At 36.4% G+C, this 17,762-nt stretch overlaps 1 protein-coding gene across 2 annotated transcripts in view; it reads left to right on the top strand.

Moving 5' to 3' along the window:
• Window positions 1–17,762, top strand: part of NLK (nemo like kinase) — a 158,847-nt gene that overhangs the window by 85,588 nt on the left and 55,497 nt on the right. For both annotated transcript variants that reach the window (XM_030799556.1, XM_003277096.3), the window contains exon 3: window positions 5,944–5,999. In XM_030799556.1, the coding sequence (XP_030655416.1) occupies window positions 5,944–5,999 (56 nt within the window). The remainder of the gene's footprint in view (window positions 1–5,943; window positions 6,000–17,762) is intronic.

The raw sequence follows: 17,762 nt of genomic DNA, 5'->3' as shown, positions 1-17,762 counted from the left end.
CACACATCTGAGTACCTACTTCACCATCTTAAAGAACACATTCACCTTGATGAAGTAACTTGGGGAAACAGAAATGGGTTTAGCTTTCTAAAAATTGGTGTTTAGGCTTAATACTAGTATCTATCTGAGCATTTGTAAAATCTGGCAGAATCTTCTCTCTACCCACCTATGCATTTGTGCTTGTATGTATATACATGCATAGTTGTCATATGACCAGCAGGGAAAGTGGTGATTTAGGTTTTTTGGATCTTTGAGATGAAAGCTATGAATCCTCTCAGAAAAATGCACATATATACAATTTTAATGTCATTTTAGGCTTTCATTTGTCCTCTAAAGCCCATTTAGAGCCCCCTTAGGGTATATTGATTCCTGCCAAGAGCCCTTGTAACACAAGTCTTGGACATTTTTCTTGTCTTTGGACAATAACACTAAGTACACAGTAGGCAGCGATTCTATTTGAAGAGTAAGTGAGTGAATGAAAGTGACAGAAAAAAAGAAATCTAAGGGCCTGGAGTGATAACTTCTGTGATCTCTCTCGGGGTTACTTTTTCTTGTCCTAGCTCTGGAGGGCTCCAGAGAGGGCTAGAATGAGACAAAGAAGCTTCATTCATTTTCTTTTGTGTAGTCTGACCTAACTCATACAACACCCCTTTGGGTTCATAAATAGGTTACAGAATCATACAATATGGGAAAAACAGATATGGCCTATCTTTTAATACAGACATGCTGTTCAGACATTAGTAATACTAAGTGCTAACTAATACTAACTGTTGTGCCACTAAGGAGTTGGAAAAAGCAAAGGATGCTGTAGAGGTAGGTTACTTTTCAAGGAATTTGGTTTTGTTTGCTGTGTGCCTAAAGTTTATAGTTCTGGGCAGATTACTGCCACATTTAAAATAATACAGTCTCCCATGTTCATGGATTGGAAGACTCAATGTGATTGATAGGTCTTTTCTTTGCAAGTAGAGCTATACATTTCAGTGTAATCTTAGTCACAGTCCCAGCAGGGTTTTATGTCTATATTTGTATAGAAATTCACAAACATCCTAAAACTTATGGAAATGCAAAAGATATAAAATAGCCCAATCTTAAAGAAGTTAAATAAAGTTAGAAATTCATACTACCAAGTATTGAGACTGTTGTCCAATATTGAGACTGAATCCCAGGAGCAACAGAAGGTATAAAGCACAAGATACGGAGCCAGAACAGGGATAGACAGACAGATTAATGGAACAGAATAGAAAGTTTGTAAACTGGCATACTACATACATGTTCACCTGATTTGCAAGAGAGGTGCCACTATCATCCAGTGGGGAATGGATGACCATTTCAATAAACAGTTCTGAGTCCATGAGATATCCATATTTAAAAAATTAACCTTAGCCATACATCGTATACATAAATTAATTCAAAATGGATCATAGACTTAAATGGGAAAGGTAAAATAATAAAACTCCTAGAATAAAACATAGGCAAATGTCTTCATGACTGAGATAAGCAAAGATGTCCTAACTGGACAGATAAAACAGCCATAAAAAATTGTTTAATTGGATACTATTAATGTTAATTTCTATTAACATTAATGTTAAGAACTAAATGTTCAATCAAGAGAATGAAAAGACAGACCTCGGACATATATCCAATAAAATACTTGTTTCCATAAAATATTATGGGCTAGAACAATTTTTAAAATAAATATTCAGTGTTTGAGGAAGATAATTAGAAATAAATGTTTTACTTGATATTTTTCAGACTGAATTATATATCTAAATATCATATGTAAAGAGCTTCTATAAATGAAGACGTTTTGCCCAAAGACTTAATGAAAAATTTCACAAAAGATGATAACATATCAAAGTGTTCAAAGTCATTATTCATCAGAGAAACGTAAATTAAAACGACATTGAGTTAACACTATGTACCCAACAGACGGGCTGAAATTAAAAAGACTGACAATACCAACTGTTGGCAAGGACACAGATCAACTGAAACTCTAATCCATTGCTAGTGAGAGCATAAATTTGTAAAACTACTTCAGAAAACTGGCAATTTGTACTAAAGCTAAATATACACCTACCCAATGACCCAGCAATTCTATTTAGTATACACTCAAGAGAAATGAATGCATATATTTACCAAAAGAGTGTACAAGAATGTTCATAGCAGCATTATACATAATAGCTAGCAATTGGAAACAATATAAATGTCTGCCAACAGCACTCTGGATAAGTACTTTGTGATATAGTCCAGTTGAATAATAGCACAGTACACATCACCAAAAAGGATTAACCACTGTTTCACATAGGAATATGAATGAATCTCACAGGCATAACAGTAAATGAAAGAATCGATACACAAAAGACTTCACTCTCTATTATGCAGTTTGTGTAAAGTTCAAGAACACACAAAATGAATCTTTGGTGACAGAAGTAAAAACAGTGCCAGGATGGGTTTTGACTGCTAAAAGGGTAAATGGGCTGGGTGCAGTGCCTCATGCCTGTAATCCCAGCACCTTGGGAGGCCAAGGTGGGTGGATCACGAGGTCAGGAGTTCGATACCAGCCTGGCCAACATGGTGAAACCCTGTCTCTACTAAAAATACAAAAGTTAGCCGGGCATGGTGGCGCATGCCCATAGTCCCAGCTACTTGGGAGGCTGAGACAGGAGAATCGCTTGAATCCAGGAGGCAGAGGTTGCAGTGAGCCGAAGTCGTGCCACTGCCGTCCAGCCTGGGAGACAGAGCAAGGTTCCCGTCTCAAAAAAAAAAGCAAAGGGGCTAAAATGTCTTAATTTCTTAACCTGGGTGGTATTTACATAGAAATATGTGTGCATATGAAAATGGATCAAGTTATACTCAGGATTTGTATACCTTATGCTACAACTCTATAAAAGAAAATAATAGTAATGATATAGTCTCTGCCGTAAAGACGTTAGAATCTATTGTGGGGAGAGAGTGGGAAAAGAGTAGCTCCTTTGCTAAATGGGATTTAACTGTGTTCCTTATAGGTGTCTTATTCTTGTCTTTGAGTCCTTGGCAGAGTAGAAACTCGATAAATGTTGATTCTGTGAGTGAACAGATAAATTTCTTGTCTTTATAGTTAGGATTGAGATTATTCACAGGAATTAATTATTTTATTGATAAAGGGCTGACTGAGACTAAGCTATTTTCTTATGTAACCAGTTTATAGTGAATCTTCTAACATCATGGAGGTTAAAATCCTAAAAAGCAGCTAACATAATGAGCTTTTGTGTTTCTTAAAAGATTTGTTAAATGTGCAGAGACACTGTTAAGAAATGTGTTTGGTAATGACTATCATTTAAAGACATAACTTTAATTCATTTTTTAATTAGACAAGTCTGCTTGCTTTTTTTTTGTATTTGAAATCCTTTGAAGAGTGTGGTATTTGAGGATACTTCAACTCTTTACAAGCCAAAGTCTTTACAAGCACGTATTTATATCTTAAGGCTAATCTCACGTACTTTATTCCCTCAAATAATAGTTGGGCTTATAGAGAATCTCCAGCTATTTAAATGGGGTGTCAGGCATGAAGTCTGGAGTTTCAAACTCTGCCACTATACCTTCTCACTTACTCATTTACATTGCTTTTGAGATTCCTAGATCATTTCTACTGGTCTAAATACTGTTTTTACCACCTAGAAGCACTGTAGAATGCCATCCTCTGATAAACATTTTGGAGTAGAAAGAGCAGGAGGATAAAACAACAGCCTTTAAAAAAATTCCGGGCATAGTTTAAAATAGTGTACCTTTTGAACTAACAATCACAGCTAAATGCTGTAGTGCAAATGTCTATCCCTGTTTTATATGGCTTTTTTAGAAAAAGCCTCATCAAATATGGAGTAAGAAAGCCTCATTCTTCTCTATCAAGGTTTAAAATGTATGGTTGTCACTTTCTTCTAGATAACCTCTGATTATAGCAGATAGATTTGAAGTGTAAAATAGCTTTGTATAATGGACACTGTCACTCATTGCATTCTGTTTCCGCCTTAGACAGGATGTGTGTTGCTCAGATACAGAGTTTAGAGTCCGAAAGATGTCAAGTAAAACACTAATTTCTAACTGCCTTCCTCAGTTGTCAAATATTCGTGTTAAAAATTGTTCTGGCACATAATGAGAAATTTATGTGAATTTATTGGTTTAAAAAATATAGCTGGCTAATTATAGGTTTAAAAAATATATAGAAATGAAATAATGTATCTGTCATATGAAAAAAATTACTCTTCAAAGAAACTGGAAAATCTCTTATTTTCTGTTTATACCAAAATTCTAAATATAAACATTTTAATTCAAAAGGAAAGATAGATATTCCTTATAAAAACATCTAAACTATTTAAAAGCCTCTAACTGGCTTTAAAGTGAGTGAAGAATTTTTCATTACAGAAGGCTTTAATGCATAAAATAAATTTTTACTTAAAATTTATAGTGAGAAATGCTTGACCAAAACAAGAATAACATTTAAAATGAACCGGGTTTCTTCTACACATAAATTGCAAGAGGAAATGAAAAAGAGATGGTGGAGAAACCTTTAGATTATCAGTCATACTATGTAAATCTTATTTAGCTCCTGATTTAGACTAACAAACTTTTTTTTTAATATGAGAAAATAGAAAATTTGAGACCTGGATATTTGATGATATTTTTAAACATTTACATTTTAGATTTGATCATTGCAATTTTTAACCTTTTTTTTTTCATTAGAGATACTGATTATGGCTGAAATAAGTTTGATATATGCTTGAGAATTATATAGGGAGAGTAAAGGGTAGAGATGAAATAAGAATGTTCATGTGTGTGAATAACTGAGGCCAGGTATTGATTACATGGGTATTCTGTATACTATTCTGCCCACTTTTATATGTTTGAAGTTCTCTGTAGTAAAAAAAAAAAAAAAAAAAAAAAAAAAAAAAAAAAAAAAACTTAAGCTACAGATCATAAAGTTTGAACTAGTACCACACAATTTATTTCCTGTTAAGTAGTTTCTTCCATGTCCTTTGAGCTTGGTATTTCTCATTAGCTTAGCAAGACAGCTGAGAGGGGATTTGTTTGTTATGTTTTGGTGGCAGAAGTTACACGGGTACTATGCTGCTTTTATAAAGGAATTGCGTCGTAAAGTCTTTTTTCCTCACCCTAGTGACTTCTTTTCTTACAAGAATGTTGGAATAAAATCGAAAATGCTTAGTATGATTTAAAGAGATTTTGTGTAGTGTATTTCATATCTTCCTCTTCTACTTTATGTTAGTCTATTTTCTTCCTACCCTCTATATTCCGTAAGCACTGACTTTTCTGTTTCTAGAATCTGCCTCAGTGTTTTTACACTGCCTGCCCATCAATCAACCAACTGCTACTCAGCCTTCAAATTCTAAAGTAGTGTTACTTCAGGGAAGCTTTTTCTCTCTACCCTTCTTTACATTTTTCCTCCATAGTAATAGATGTTGTAATTGCATATCTGTAACTGTTTGTTTAGTGCTTACCTCTTCTGTAGTCATGAGAGCAGGGATGATGCCTATTTTGTTCAACGGGATAACCTAAAAGCTTAGTGCTTGCCAGGTAGAATGCACATAGTAAAAATTTGTTGAACAGAGGAATAAAGGAATGAATGATAGGTGTGGCTTCTCACACTCTTAGAGTAACATTGATTGTTTAACATAGGGCATTTATTTAAAAAACTCTCTCCTGTGCAGGGATTTTGGTAGCGTGTGGTGTAACCCAATTGCCTCTCTCATTTTGTAAGTCTTTTGGATAGTAAGTGTACGAATCCATCTTAATGTTTAGGACTGTATTTCTTGACAGATGAATTTAATTTTCAGTGGGCAATTGTAACTAAGCTTTAAATCATTAAAGAGTTGTTAGTATTTACTTGCATTTATGTTGAATTTTGTTTCCTTTTTAGTTCTCTAAACTTGACTTTTTTTTTCCTTTTCTCAGGTACTCTCTGCCCTTGACATACTCCAACCTCCACACATTGACTATTTTGAAGAAATGTATCCTAACCAGGGAATGTGAAAGAAGGGGACAGTTTTTAAAATTAATTTGTTCTTCTAGCACCTTTTGGGGTTCATGCCTTCAAGTATTTTAAATCTCATCCTTGCAGAAGTGATTGAGTACCTGGAACCAGGTAATTTTGAAATCCTAAGTGTCTGGCAGAGCTCAGTATTATCAACGTATCCTGTGTGGTGATGCCACAGAACAGAACAACTGAACAGATATTTAATCCCCACACAGCTTTATGAGATAGATTATTACCATCCCCATTTTGCAGATGAAACCAGTGAGGCAGCTGTGTTGTAGTAGAACCCAGGAAAGTGCTTTTACCACTATACAACAGCTGCCTGTAGGTTAAGAGAGTAATACTGCCCTTTATTATAACACTTGGGGTAAGATAAAAATTGTAGAATTAATGTAAGTTAAGTTGTCTTATGTTGCTTAGAATGATGGTGGTGGTAGTGGTGATATTGACATAATAGCCATTACTTATATAGTTTTTATCGGATGCCAGGCACAATTCTAAGCTCTTTACACATATGTTTATTTAATCCTACAAATATTCTCTGGGGAAGGTATTGTGATTATTCCCATGTTACAGAAGAGGAAATTGAGGCACAAAAGGTAAGAAAATTGACCAAGATCACAGAGCTAGTAAGTGAGGGGATGGAGATTTGGTTCCAGGTATTCTGACTATGTAGTCTTGCTTTCAGCCCTTACCTATGTGATTCTCAGGATAGAGCCCTTAACGTTCTCCTGTGACTACTGTTGATGTTTAAAAATGGTATGTTAGACACTGTGAATAATAATGAACTATAAAATAATGGTAAAATAATGCCTGGTGATAGCTCCATGGTAATAATAAAATAATGCATGGTAATAGCTCCTGGGACTGTGCATGAAAAAAATTGAGACATAAGTTAACCTCCCTGACATTCCTGGGCAAAGTGTCACCAGTTTCCATTCTGCATTGAACTTGGTAAACCTTTAAATAAAAGGCAGGAAATCCTAAGTCACTGATTTTGGTAAGCTCAGGATAGTGCAGTTTATTCAAACTCTAGGCTTTTTTATTAATACTTTAGGCCTATGACTCAGAATGGAAACCAATGTAATAGTGAGATACTTTTTCTGATTCACCAGTGAGGTAATGAAAATCTCATTCTTACACAGGGGGTTGGTAATTCCATATGAGATTGTTATCTTTGATAACTTCCTAGAAAATAGGAACAATGAGGAGCTTCCCAAGAGAACTAAGCTGGCTAAGGATTTGGGAAACCTTATATGGTAATAGAATGTCACTGATCAACACTGCTGGGATATTTTGATCTTTTAAACCAAAAGCTCTTGAATGTCAGTCAGCCCTCCATAGATGTGAAACTGCATCCATGGATGGAAAATATTTGAAAAAAACAAAACAAAAACAATAAAAAGTATAGCTGAGCACAGTGACTCACACCTGTAATCCCAGCACTTTGGGAGGCTGAGGCAGGGTGGGCAGATCGCTTGAGCCCAGGAGTTGGAGACCAGCCTGGGAAACATAGCAAGGCCTTGTCTACCAAAAATACAAAAAAAATTAGCTGGGTGTAGTGGCACATGCCTGTAGTCCCAGCTACTCAAGAGGCTGAGGCAGAAGGATCAGCTGAGCCCGGGAGGTCGAGGCTGTAGTGAGCTGTGATCACACCACTGCACTATAGCCTGGGCAACAGAGTGAGACCTCGCCCTCCCGCCAAAAAAAAGTGATACAAATTAAAAAGCAATATAATGACTATTTACATAGTATTTGTATTTTATTAGACATTATAAGTAATTTAGAAATGATTTAAAACATACGGAGGATTGGATACAGGCTATATGCAAATACCACACCATTTTATATAAGGGACTTGAGCATCCATAGATTTTGGTATCCTCCAGGGATCCTGGAACCAATCCCCCTTGGATACTGAGGGGAAACTGTAATCTTTGGTGATATTTTAATCCACAAATCCTTTATGGAGTTAATCCTTTTGTGCGGTGAAGAGTTAGTGGACTTGGGGTGCCCCAGCTCTGCACATTCCAAAGAAAAGACTGTCCCTTGACTGGTTCCTGGCTGACAAGAATGTCTTTGTATAGCTGAAACCTTGAGCCTGGCCAGATGGTTCTGACAAACCCTTATTTTAAAAGTACAAAATTAACCTAAGGGTAGAAGGATTGAGGAAGTTCTTTTCTCCTCAACTGTAGGTCAGCAGTAGCAACTGAGGAGAAAGCATTAATGATTCCATTTCATAGACTTCCTGAAGATTATCTGGGCCCTCATTGGAGAAAAGAAGAGAGCTGGTGGGAATGGATCACCACTTGTTTCATTCAGAAATACCTTCTTATACCTGGCCGGGAGCTACCCCTCTTTATTCTTTTTAGTTGGTGGGAAGGAAATCCATATAGTAGAAAGCATTCCCATCAGTGTGTAGTGCTGTTTCTGTCTCTTTGGAAATGAAGTTGCTTAAACCAAACCTTAAAATTAGAAGAAATTTCCCTTATTAAGTATGAATTTTGCTATATTTTAGCTTGTGTTGGGGGTTCCCAAGACCACCCTCAGGCTCAGTGATTCGCTAGAAGAACTCACAGGACCCAGAAAAGCTGTTATTCCCTTGGTGTTCAAGGTTTTTTATTGTGGGTCAGTCACATAGGCATGGAGCACCCATGTGAGTGACCTTAGCTGCTGAGTCTCCAGCCCTCCTTTTTCCCTTCCCCTCCAGAGGTCAAACTAATAGAGTGTAGCCCAAGGCCCCAGGCAAAGACAGGTATTCACCATATATCATATTGTTAGCATAAACTATCTGGCATGCCCAAAGCCCCAGGTATACTAAGATACTATTGTCAGATGGATATTGCAGTGGCCCAAAGGTTATTTCCTAGAAGTCAGGGGCCAGTCTTGAAGACTTTTGGAATGTGCAGGGTTTGGACAGCCCAGGTCTGCTGAGTTAACCCTTTACTGCACATAGGCCATATGTGAGGAAAGAATGTTTCCATGTAAGATAATTAGTGAATATGGATATATTGAATAAATGCCAAATATATTTAGGTTTTCTTGAACACTTAGTTAATTCATTATATCCATTTTCTACCTTATAGTTCAGGCACATATTGTTTATATCAGGCATTAATTTTGGTACTTGGTTTGAAAACTGTATGTGCTTCTGTAAGATAAGAGTTCTCAGTCACTTATTATTATTGGCCATAATTTAATTGAGTCTAGGAGATCTTTGATTCATCATTATTTCAAATACTTACAAAACAGAGGGAAAGTTAGCATAGTTATGGTTTAAAACCATGAGTGATATAGGTTAGTAGCTATTGGTAGCAAATTTCAACCCATTTCATCAGTTAGAATGTTTCTTTGAAATTTTCCTCCTCAAAATTGTTCACAGATGTTTAAGTAAAGAGCCTTTGTCATAAAATATTCATGGAACCGTCTGGTATACCATTTACTTAAATGTTTTATTTTATTTCATCCTATCATATCACTTAATTTTTTACCTTCAGGTTAAAAAATTGACACATTACTCTCACAGTAATTAGCTGACTACAGATGGAAAAAACAAATCTTTCAAACTTAAACTTCAGTAGTCTTCTGTTTTCTGTTTTCTGCCTTATAATTCTTAGCTATATGTAGAAGCATGCATAGAAAAAAGGTAGGCATTTTCTGGTAGTGGTGTCAATTGGAAAAAACTGAATCCTTTTAACATAAAAAGGAATCATACCTATAGCAGCCACAGGATTATAAAGACTTTTTAGGAAGGAATGATTTAGCTTGGAGTACAAGATACTGAAAAGTTGTGTTATAGAACAACTATTAAATGAAAATGTAAGAAATACCTTAGTTACATATATGCTGTGCCTTCACTGCCAATTCTTTTAGTGTCCTAAATGGGAAGTTTTCCATGTCCTTTGTTTCGTTGTGTTTTGAGATGGAATTTCACTCTTTTTTGCCCAGGCTGGAATGCAATGGCATAATCTCGGCTTACTGCAACCTCCACCTCCTAGGTTCAAGAGATTCCCATGCCTCAGCCTCCCAAGTAGCTGGGATTGCAGGTGCACGCCACCATGCCTGGCTAATTTTGTATTTTTAGTACAGACAAGGTTTCACCATGTTGACCACGCTGGTCTTGAAATCCTGACCACAGGTGATCTGCTGCCTTGTTGGCCTCCACAAGTGCTGGGATTACAGGCATGAGCCACTGTGCCTGGCCACGTGTGCTGTGTTTTTGATACAAACAAATTTGTTGTAGCCAAAGCAAAAAAAAAAAAAATTCCTCAGTTTCCTCTTTTTTTCTCCTTGAAAAATAAAAAACCTATTACCTAAAACATAAAAATATTAAAGGTTAATAGGACCTCAAGTTACTATATGAATTCAGCATACTATATTATCTATGTCAGCAGCTCCCTCTGTAGTATCTCCGAAATATGGCACGCACCTTACAAATGGTTTTAGATGTTTTTTAATTTGGAGGATTATTGTGTCTACAGATTTCACAGTAGATAATATTTTGAATTTTAAATAAGTGATCCTAGAATTATGCTTTTAAGAAACCATTTTTGAGGTCTGTATGAAGTTCTGTTGTTTTAGGCAAGTTCTTAGTATATTGTTATACATCTAATGGGTTCTTTAATACTTAGTTGAATGGGTCAGTACATTGAGTCAAAAATATATATTTATATTACTTAAATTGTGAGGGAAAATAAATAATCCTAAGTAATTATCCACTGTACGTAAAGTACCACATCATTATACTTTTTCTAAGATTAGAAAAGTTGGAATATATATCACATATTCAAGTTTTAATAGACAAACATTTTAAACCAGCAGGCGCTTTTAAACCTAATATAATAGTTAATATAATTTTAGAAAATTTGAGTTCTGTGTGCATTTTGATGTAATCAAATGTAAAGTAAGAGTATCGGTGTATAGTATCATGCAGTTAATCATGTATTTCCTAAAAGAGACTGAAACTGTAATAAAATTATTACATCAGTGCTCACCAAAAATTTAGTGTGGGTTTTGAAACACCATGCATTTTTAGATAACTCCTTGAAGCAACAAAAAAAAGTCAGTATCTAGACTGTACGTTTTTATAAATCTGCCTACAGAGTTCAATAGATGTAGGACAAGTCAGATGTGAAAGGAGCAATAACTTCTATCATGATCTCTGTATCTTTTACCTTTTCGTCTTCATAGTTTTTAATCTATCTAGGAAATATATATATATATATATATTTTTTTTTTTTTTTTTTTTTGAGACGGACTCTCGCTCTGTCACCCAGGCTGGAGTGCAGTGGCGCGATCTCGGCTCACTGCAAGCTCCGCCTCCCAGGTTCACGCCATTCTCCTGCCTCAGCCTCTCCAAGTAGCTGGGACTACAGGTGCCCGCCACCACGCCCGGCTAATGTTTTTGTATTTTTAGTAGAGACAGGGTTTCACCGTGGTCTCAATCTCCTGACCTTGTGATCCGCCCGCCTTGGCCTCCCAAAGTGCTGGGATTACAAGCGTGAGCCACCGTGCCCGGCCGGAAATATATTATTTAATAATTTTAAAGATTATATATTTTTCTGAGCTGATGTTTTAGCTTTTAAAGGATTTCATTTTTCATTTTGTACTTTGAGTTTCTATTTGGAAATCTGTATGAAAACAGTTTGGTACTTAATTACTTTGAGCCTACTGAAATTTAAATCGAGAGAAACCAGTTCTAATTGTTGATTAGAAAACAGAATTTATTATGCTTCAGTCAGGATTCTGGGTGCTCTACAATGCACATTAACAGGCCCCTTCCCAGAAAGCACTAGTTACCTGCAGGGTTGGAAATAAAAATTTGGTTTGCTTTGGGAAAAGCTTATTTTTAACTTGAAGCATAACTTAGCATTCTATGAAGACGAACATGGGTGGTGTGAGTCTTCTATGCTAGAAGCAATTACATTCTAAACTCAGTGGAAATGAGAAGTCTAGTGGAGTGTCCGTACACGCTGGTTTGTGGGGACAGTCTCGGATTTCACTTGATGTTCTGGCACAATTATTGTGAAGTTCTCACTCTCACAGGTGTCACTGTTTGGATGATAGGTTTTGCTTGTGCAGGCAATGTTTTAAATAGGAATCTCTTGTCATAAAGACAGCGAGGAAACCTATGTGTCCATTTTAGCCAGTAAGAGTCTCTGGTGCTTTGAACAGCTCTATAACCCTCAGGGAATCTTAGCAGTCCTTAAAACACTGAGAACAATGCAAACAAAATGCATATATGCTTATGTAAGTGTACTCTTTCTTCAATAATGGTCCTACTAAGGACCAGAAATCTATATCCTGGGAGCTTTGAAGATTCCCATATTGTAAGAACTTCCTATTCATTTATTCCATAAACATAAGCATCAACTGTGTTTCCAGATTCAGGAAATTCTGTTTTATTCATTGTTACACTGCTAGTACTTAGAACAGTGCCTGACATAAAGTAGGTACAAAATAAATACTTGGTAAATGAACCAATAGATGATTTCTGGTCCAGGTTTATAATCTAGTGGAGGATACAATCACATAAATAATGACAGTAATATAGGTTGGAAAGTATAATGATAGAAAAGAACTGGCCAGGCACGGTGGCCCATGCCTGTAATCCCAGCACTTGGGGAGGCCGAGGTGGGTGGATCACCTGAGGTCAGGAGCTCAAGACCTGCCTGGCCAACATGGCAAAACCCCGTCTCTACTAAAAATACAAAAATTAGCTGGGTTTGGTGGCGTGTGCCAGTAATCCCAGCTACTCAAGAGGCTGAGGCGGGAGAATCTCTTGAACCCACGAGGTGAAGATTGCAGTGATCGTGCCACTACACTTCAGCCTAGGTGACAGAGAGAGACTCCATCTCCCCACCAAAAAAACAAAAGAACCAAGGTATCCTGAGAGCACTGGGGGGTTCTGATTTTTGCTCTTTCCCATTTTAGTTTCCCACTGAATTACTAGAAAATTCATTTGATGATTTAAAACAAAAACAAAAACTTTCACTTACCCACTATCACTGATCCTTTCTCCTTGTCTCTGAAGCCTAGAACAGAAATTTAAAGAAAGGAAAAACCAAAGAAAGGTTGATAGAACAATCTAGGAACAGATAAATTCCTGACTTAACCACCGTTTTTGTCAGTATCTGGTTAGCCTTGCTTATTCATTCAGCCAAACCTTTAGCACTGCTATGTATATGACATTGTACTAACCTCTGGGATGAATACAAAGATGCATTGTTCGTTTATTTAATTTTTTTAAAAATGTAATATGTGAGACCCTATCCTAAATACTTTATTCATATCTCCAATTTATAGATGAAGAAACTATAGCTCAGAGAGGTAAATAACTTGTCCAAGGTCACTTAGAAATAACAGAGCTGTGATTTGAACCCATATTGTATAGACCAATGGGCCAGGAGCGCTCTCAACCCACCATGCTCTGCTGCCTCTTAGTGCTTTCCCTGATACAATCAATGGGGGAGAGATGAGCTGTAAAGGGATAACTAACGTGTGGTAGAATGTGCCAAAAGAATATAGTGAGGTAGTGTGGGACTTTAAAAGGAGAGATTCCTTCAGGCAGAAAAAAACGATAAGGAAACTGTGTGGAGAAAAGACATTTCAGATAAGCATTGATAGATGAGAAGGATTTGGACAGGTAGCATTGAAGAAGATAGATATTCCAGATGTTGACAGTAAGTATCAGGAGCATAATTAGGGAATGGTAAATCATCTAGTTGGTCAGAGTTTGATATGCAGAAATAATGAGAAATTAAGCTAGGTGGGGCCAAGTTATGGGGGATTTTGAATGTTGAACTAAGGAAATTGGTCTTTATTCCGTTGACATTGGGCCCCAATGAAAGATTTTTGTGATGAAGAATAACAGAATCAGAAGTGTACTTTAAAAACTTAACAAGGAGTTTGTATTTGATAATGAAAAGGTTCTGGAAATGCATAGTGCTGATGGTTGCACAACATTGTGAATGTGCTGAATACCACCGAATTGCACACTGAAACATGATTAAATGATAAATTTTGTGTGTATTTTACCACAATTTTTAAAAAAGCACCATAACAAGGACCTGACTGTTGTTGCTGAGAGGCAGTGACTGTCATGAAAGAAGAACAGAATGATGCTTGACATCTTCCCAGATGGTTTTTCATGATGCTCAATGTTTGTTTTATGCCCTTTCTAACTTTACCCTCAGCAAAGATGTACCAGCAGGTAATACAAAATATGGTTGTTGCCATTACCTTTAAGGAGTTCATGGTTTAATAGAGTTGATAGACAGTTTTCAAATAATTATAGTGCCAGAATAATCAATTTTACAATAGAGACATTAACCAAATTGTCTTAGGGATAAAAAAAAACTGCCCTGGACTCCTTCTCTACTCCCCTACCCCACCCCCCAAAAAAGAGCTGGGAAGACTTACCTGCAACTTAATAATTTTCATAGAATAAAACATGTTTAGTAGTCCTTCCCGTATCAATTCATATAAGAACAGTTACATATTAGTAGGATAAGTATATTTTCAATATCTCTAGTAACACTCATTTTTCCACAAAATTTTAGTCCATGTCTAATTCCTGTTCATGGGTCCGTGTAACCCTTTTTGCATAACTTTTCTAATTAAATAACAATATGAAACAGTGCTAATAGATGGCACAACTAAGTGCATAATAGAATATTCATTCTGTAAGAATTAGAAAGTGGGTACTGTGAACAAATGTATTAGGCACTATGCTGTATCATCTATCTAGACAGAGGAGGGAGATCCTTTTAAATGGACCACTATTTTATTTCATCTCTTCTCAACTCCCGTAAAAAGTACTCAGAAACAGACTCTTTGATATACTTTTCCTAAATTCTTCTTGTAGATTTTTGTTCTCTGTTTATTTTGAATCTTCTCTGTTCTTCAGAACTGTTTCTTTTAGTAACTTTGTCTTTTAGAATCTCCAACCTCAAATGAGGTACACTGGTGATGGGTAACACTGAGTAGGTAAGGACTAGCATCTGTAGATTGATGTGTTTAGAGACTTGCCCTCCATTCAAGGAACCGCTGTTGCGGTTGCTTATAACACTGGTAGCAGTCTGCTCTCAGGTTTTAATGAAATCATTCATGCAGCTTTACAATAGATCAGACTGGAGTAAATGCTCTCAAATTCTATTGAGCAGAAAGACATGTGACACCAAATTGTCTGGACATGGAAGTAAGTTTTTCAGACCTGTTAAGGAAAGATTACTCGGGTCTAATTCGAAAGCTCATTGTCTTTTGGAGAAAATGTTAATATTCATTGTATTGGCAGTAAGAAGGGCAATGAAGTTTACATGACTGATATGTTCATCCCTTACCTTCTGAATGCATTAAGAGATCATTGAAGAATTTGCCCTTTCTCTTCATGAATGAAGAAATTGATACAGTAAAATGTTCCTAATCTATATAGAGGCTTCTCTTTCAAATTTGGTTTTTTATACTCCAAAAAACAGTGACTATTCCAGTCACTTTGGCTTCTGTTCCTCAGCTCTTAATCTCTGGGTTTGTGTACATGTGCATTTGTTTTGGAGGGTTATGACGGTGGAAGATTAATCACCAGTCTCTGCCATCTATGTTTGACAGACACAGAGCTTGCCTTGCCTTCTCCAGAGCACTTTGTAAAGGAGAGAGCTGAAGTTTAAAATAACATCATTTTCTCTAGAATGCTCTTCTTGTTTTATTACATACATGGTTATAGCCTTAGTGAAAAAGACTCATCTGACAGACCTTATGGACTGTAACAGTATGTAGAATGACAGCTTTCCCGCTTTTTTCTTTTTTTTCTGGTGATTGGATTGATTTTAATTTAGTTTTAAATTACAACTGAGGTAGTTTTAATTTTTGACATTCTGTACAACAAATTTGTTACTTTACAAAGAAAAGGAATCTGCCTTTGCCTGGGAAAGAGATTGTCGTATTCAAACGTTTTAACAACATGACCTTTTATTCCATTGATTTCTATAGAGAAGCACAGGCATGCTTCAGAAAAGGTCAGTGATTCTAATTGAAGCACACCGATTTTGTTCTAGTTGCAAAGGCTCCCATGCTTTTTGTTGCAAAGCAGATGATGAGATTTAGGGCTGACCATTTGTTACAAGAGAACACAATTCTCTCTGTGACACATTGCTGTTTTTCTTTCATGTGGAAAGCATTGTTTGAAATCAACCATATCTGTAAACCAGATTGTCATTATCCATGCTATTCAATGCCCTCACTTTTATTTCAGATCAACCAGTTTCATATCTGAGTACTAGGCTGTAAACTTCCTTCCCCTGTGCACTTGATTTTGGAAGAAAAAAAATGTGAGCAGGAGATTTTATTAAGTCTCACACATTTATGGCTGTAGATTATTTTTTCAGAAAGGAATGGCAGAATTTCAGAATTTGTGCTTAAGGTGCCTAAGCATGTTAGTGTTTACAGTGCTTAACCGTGTTATTGCTTAAGCATGTTTTAACTGTCATTCATGTACTCGTCATAAGAGGATCTGTGGCTTGAGGGGGCCAGGCTTGGGCATCTGTGTACTATAGTTTATTAAACCAAATGTACTGTGTCTTTTGGAAAAGTCAACTGACTCACATTTGTTCCAATATATATCACACTGAAGATGAAAACTTTTTTTTTTTTTTTTTGAGACAGAGTCTCACTCTGTCACCCAGGCTGAAGTACAGTGGCATGATCTCGGCTCACTGCAACCTCCACCTCCCGGGTTCCAGCAATTCTCCTGCCTCAACCTCCTGAGTAACTGGGACTACAGGCACATGCCACCACGCCAGGCTAATTTTTGTATTTTTAATAGAGACAGGGTTTCACCATGTTGGCCAGGATGGTCTCGAACTCCTGACCTCATGATCCACCCGCCTCTTCCTCCCAAAGTGCTGGAATTACAGCCGTGAGCCACCATGCCCAGCCAAAGATGAAAACTTTTAAAAAAGGATTGTAGAACTTTTGACCAATATGGGATCTACTTGATAAATATTTAATATTGTAAGATTTCTTTTTCTGTAATCTGGCTTAGCATTAGTTTCTGTCCATATTAAATGAAAAAAGAATGATTAAGTTTCCATTATCTGAAATCAGTAAAGAGAGTTTAGGAATTAAAATAGGGTTTTCAAAGCTTTCTGTCCATATTCGTTCTGTAGGAAATAATTTGATACAACATGTTGCCATTTTCTTTTCCCAACTCAGATAAACCAATTAAATATCTCTATTTTGCTATCTGAAAGTTTTTAACGCATCATTAGAACGTCATACAGCATCAGTAGCTCATTGCACTTGGAATATTAAATATGTTCTCAGACTTCAGTTGAGCAGGGAAGCCAGCCCACCATCTTTCTGAACTCTAGATGGCAAAAGCTTTTGACCTGATAGTTTTTTACATAAGACAGTATCACAACTTTTCACACATACACACAACTTGAACTGTCTACAATGGTTAGCTGTCTGTTATTAAAAGTGTTTATTCAGCAGTGCTTTATTATGACATATTTATCTAACACCTTGTCATCGGTAAGCATTTATTTGTAATACTTTGTAAATTCTCCCAGTTCTTATTGACTCTCTAAATGCTGTGTAATGAATCAGCTTTATTTTTCCTTTTTCTGAAAGGTGTGAAAAATGTAAGTCATAGATTATGTTGGCAGGCCTGAACATGGGAAGATGGAAAATTGACCGCCATCTATATACGACATAATTTTCTCCTTCAGCCTGAGATTCC

The sequence above is a fragment of the Nomascus leucogenys genome, chromosome 19, assembly GCF_006542625.1.
Source record: "Nomascus leucogenys isolate Asia chromosome 19, Asia_NLE_v1, whole genome shotgun sequence".
Taxonomy (NCBI): Eukaryota; Metazoa; Chordata; class Mammalia; order Primates; family Hylobatidae; genus Nomascus; species Nomascus leucogenys.
This window is presented reverse-complemented; position numbering and strand designations above follow the sequence as displayed.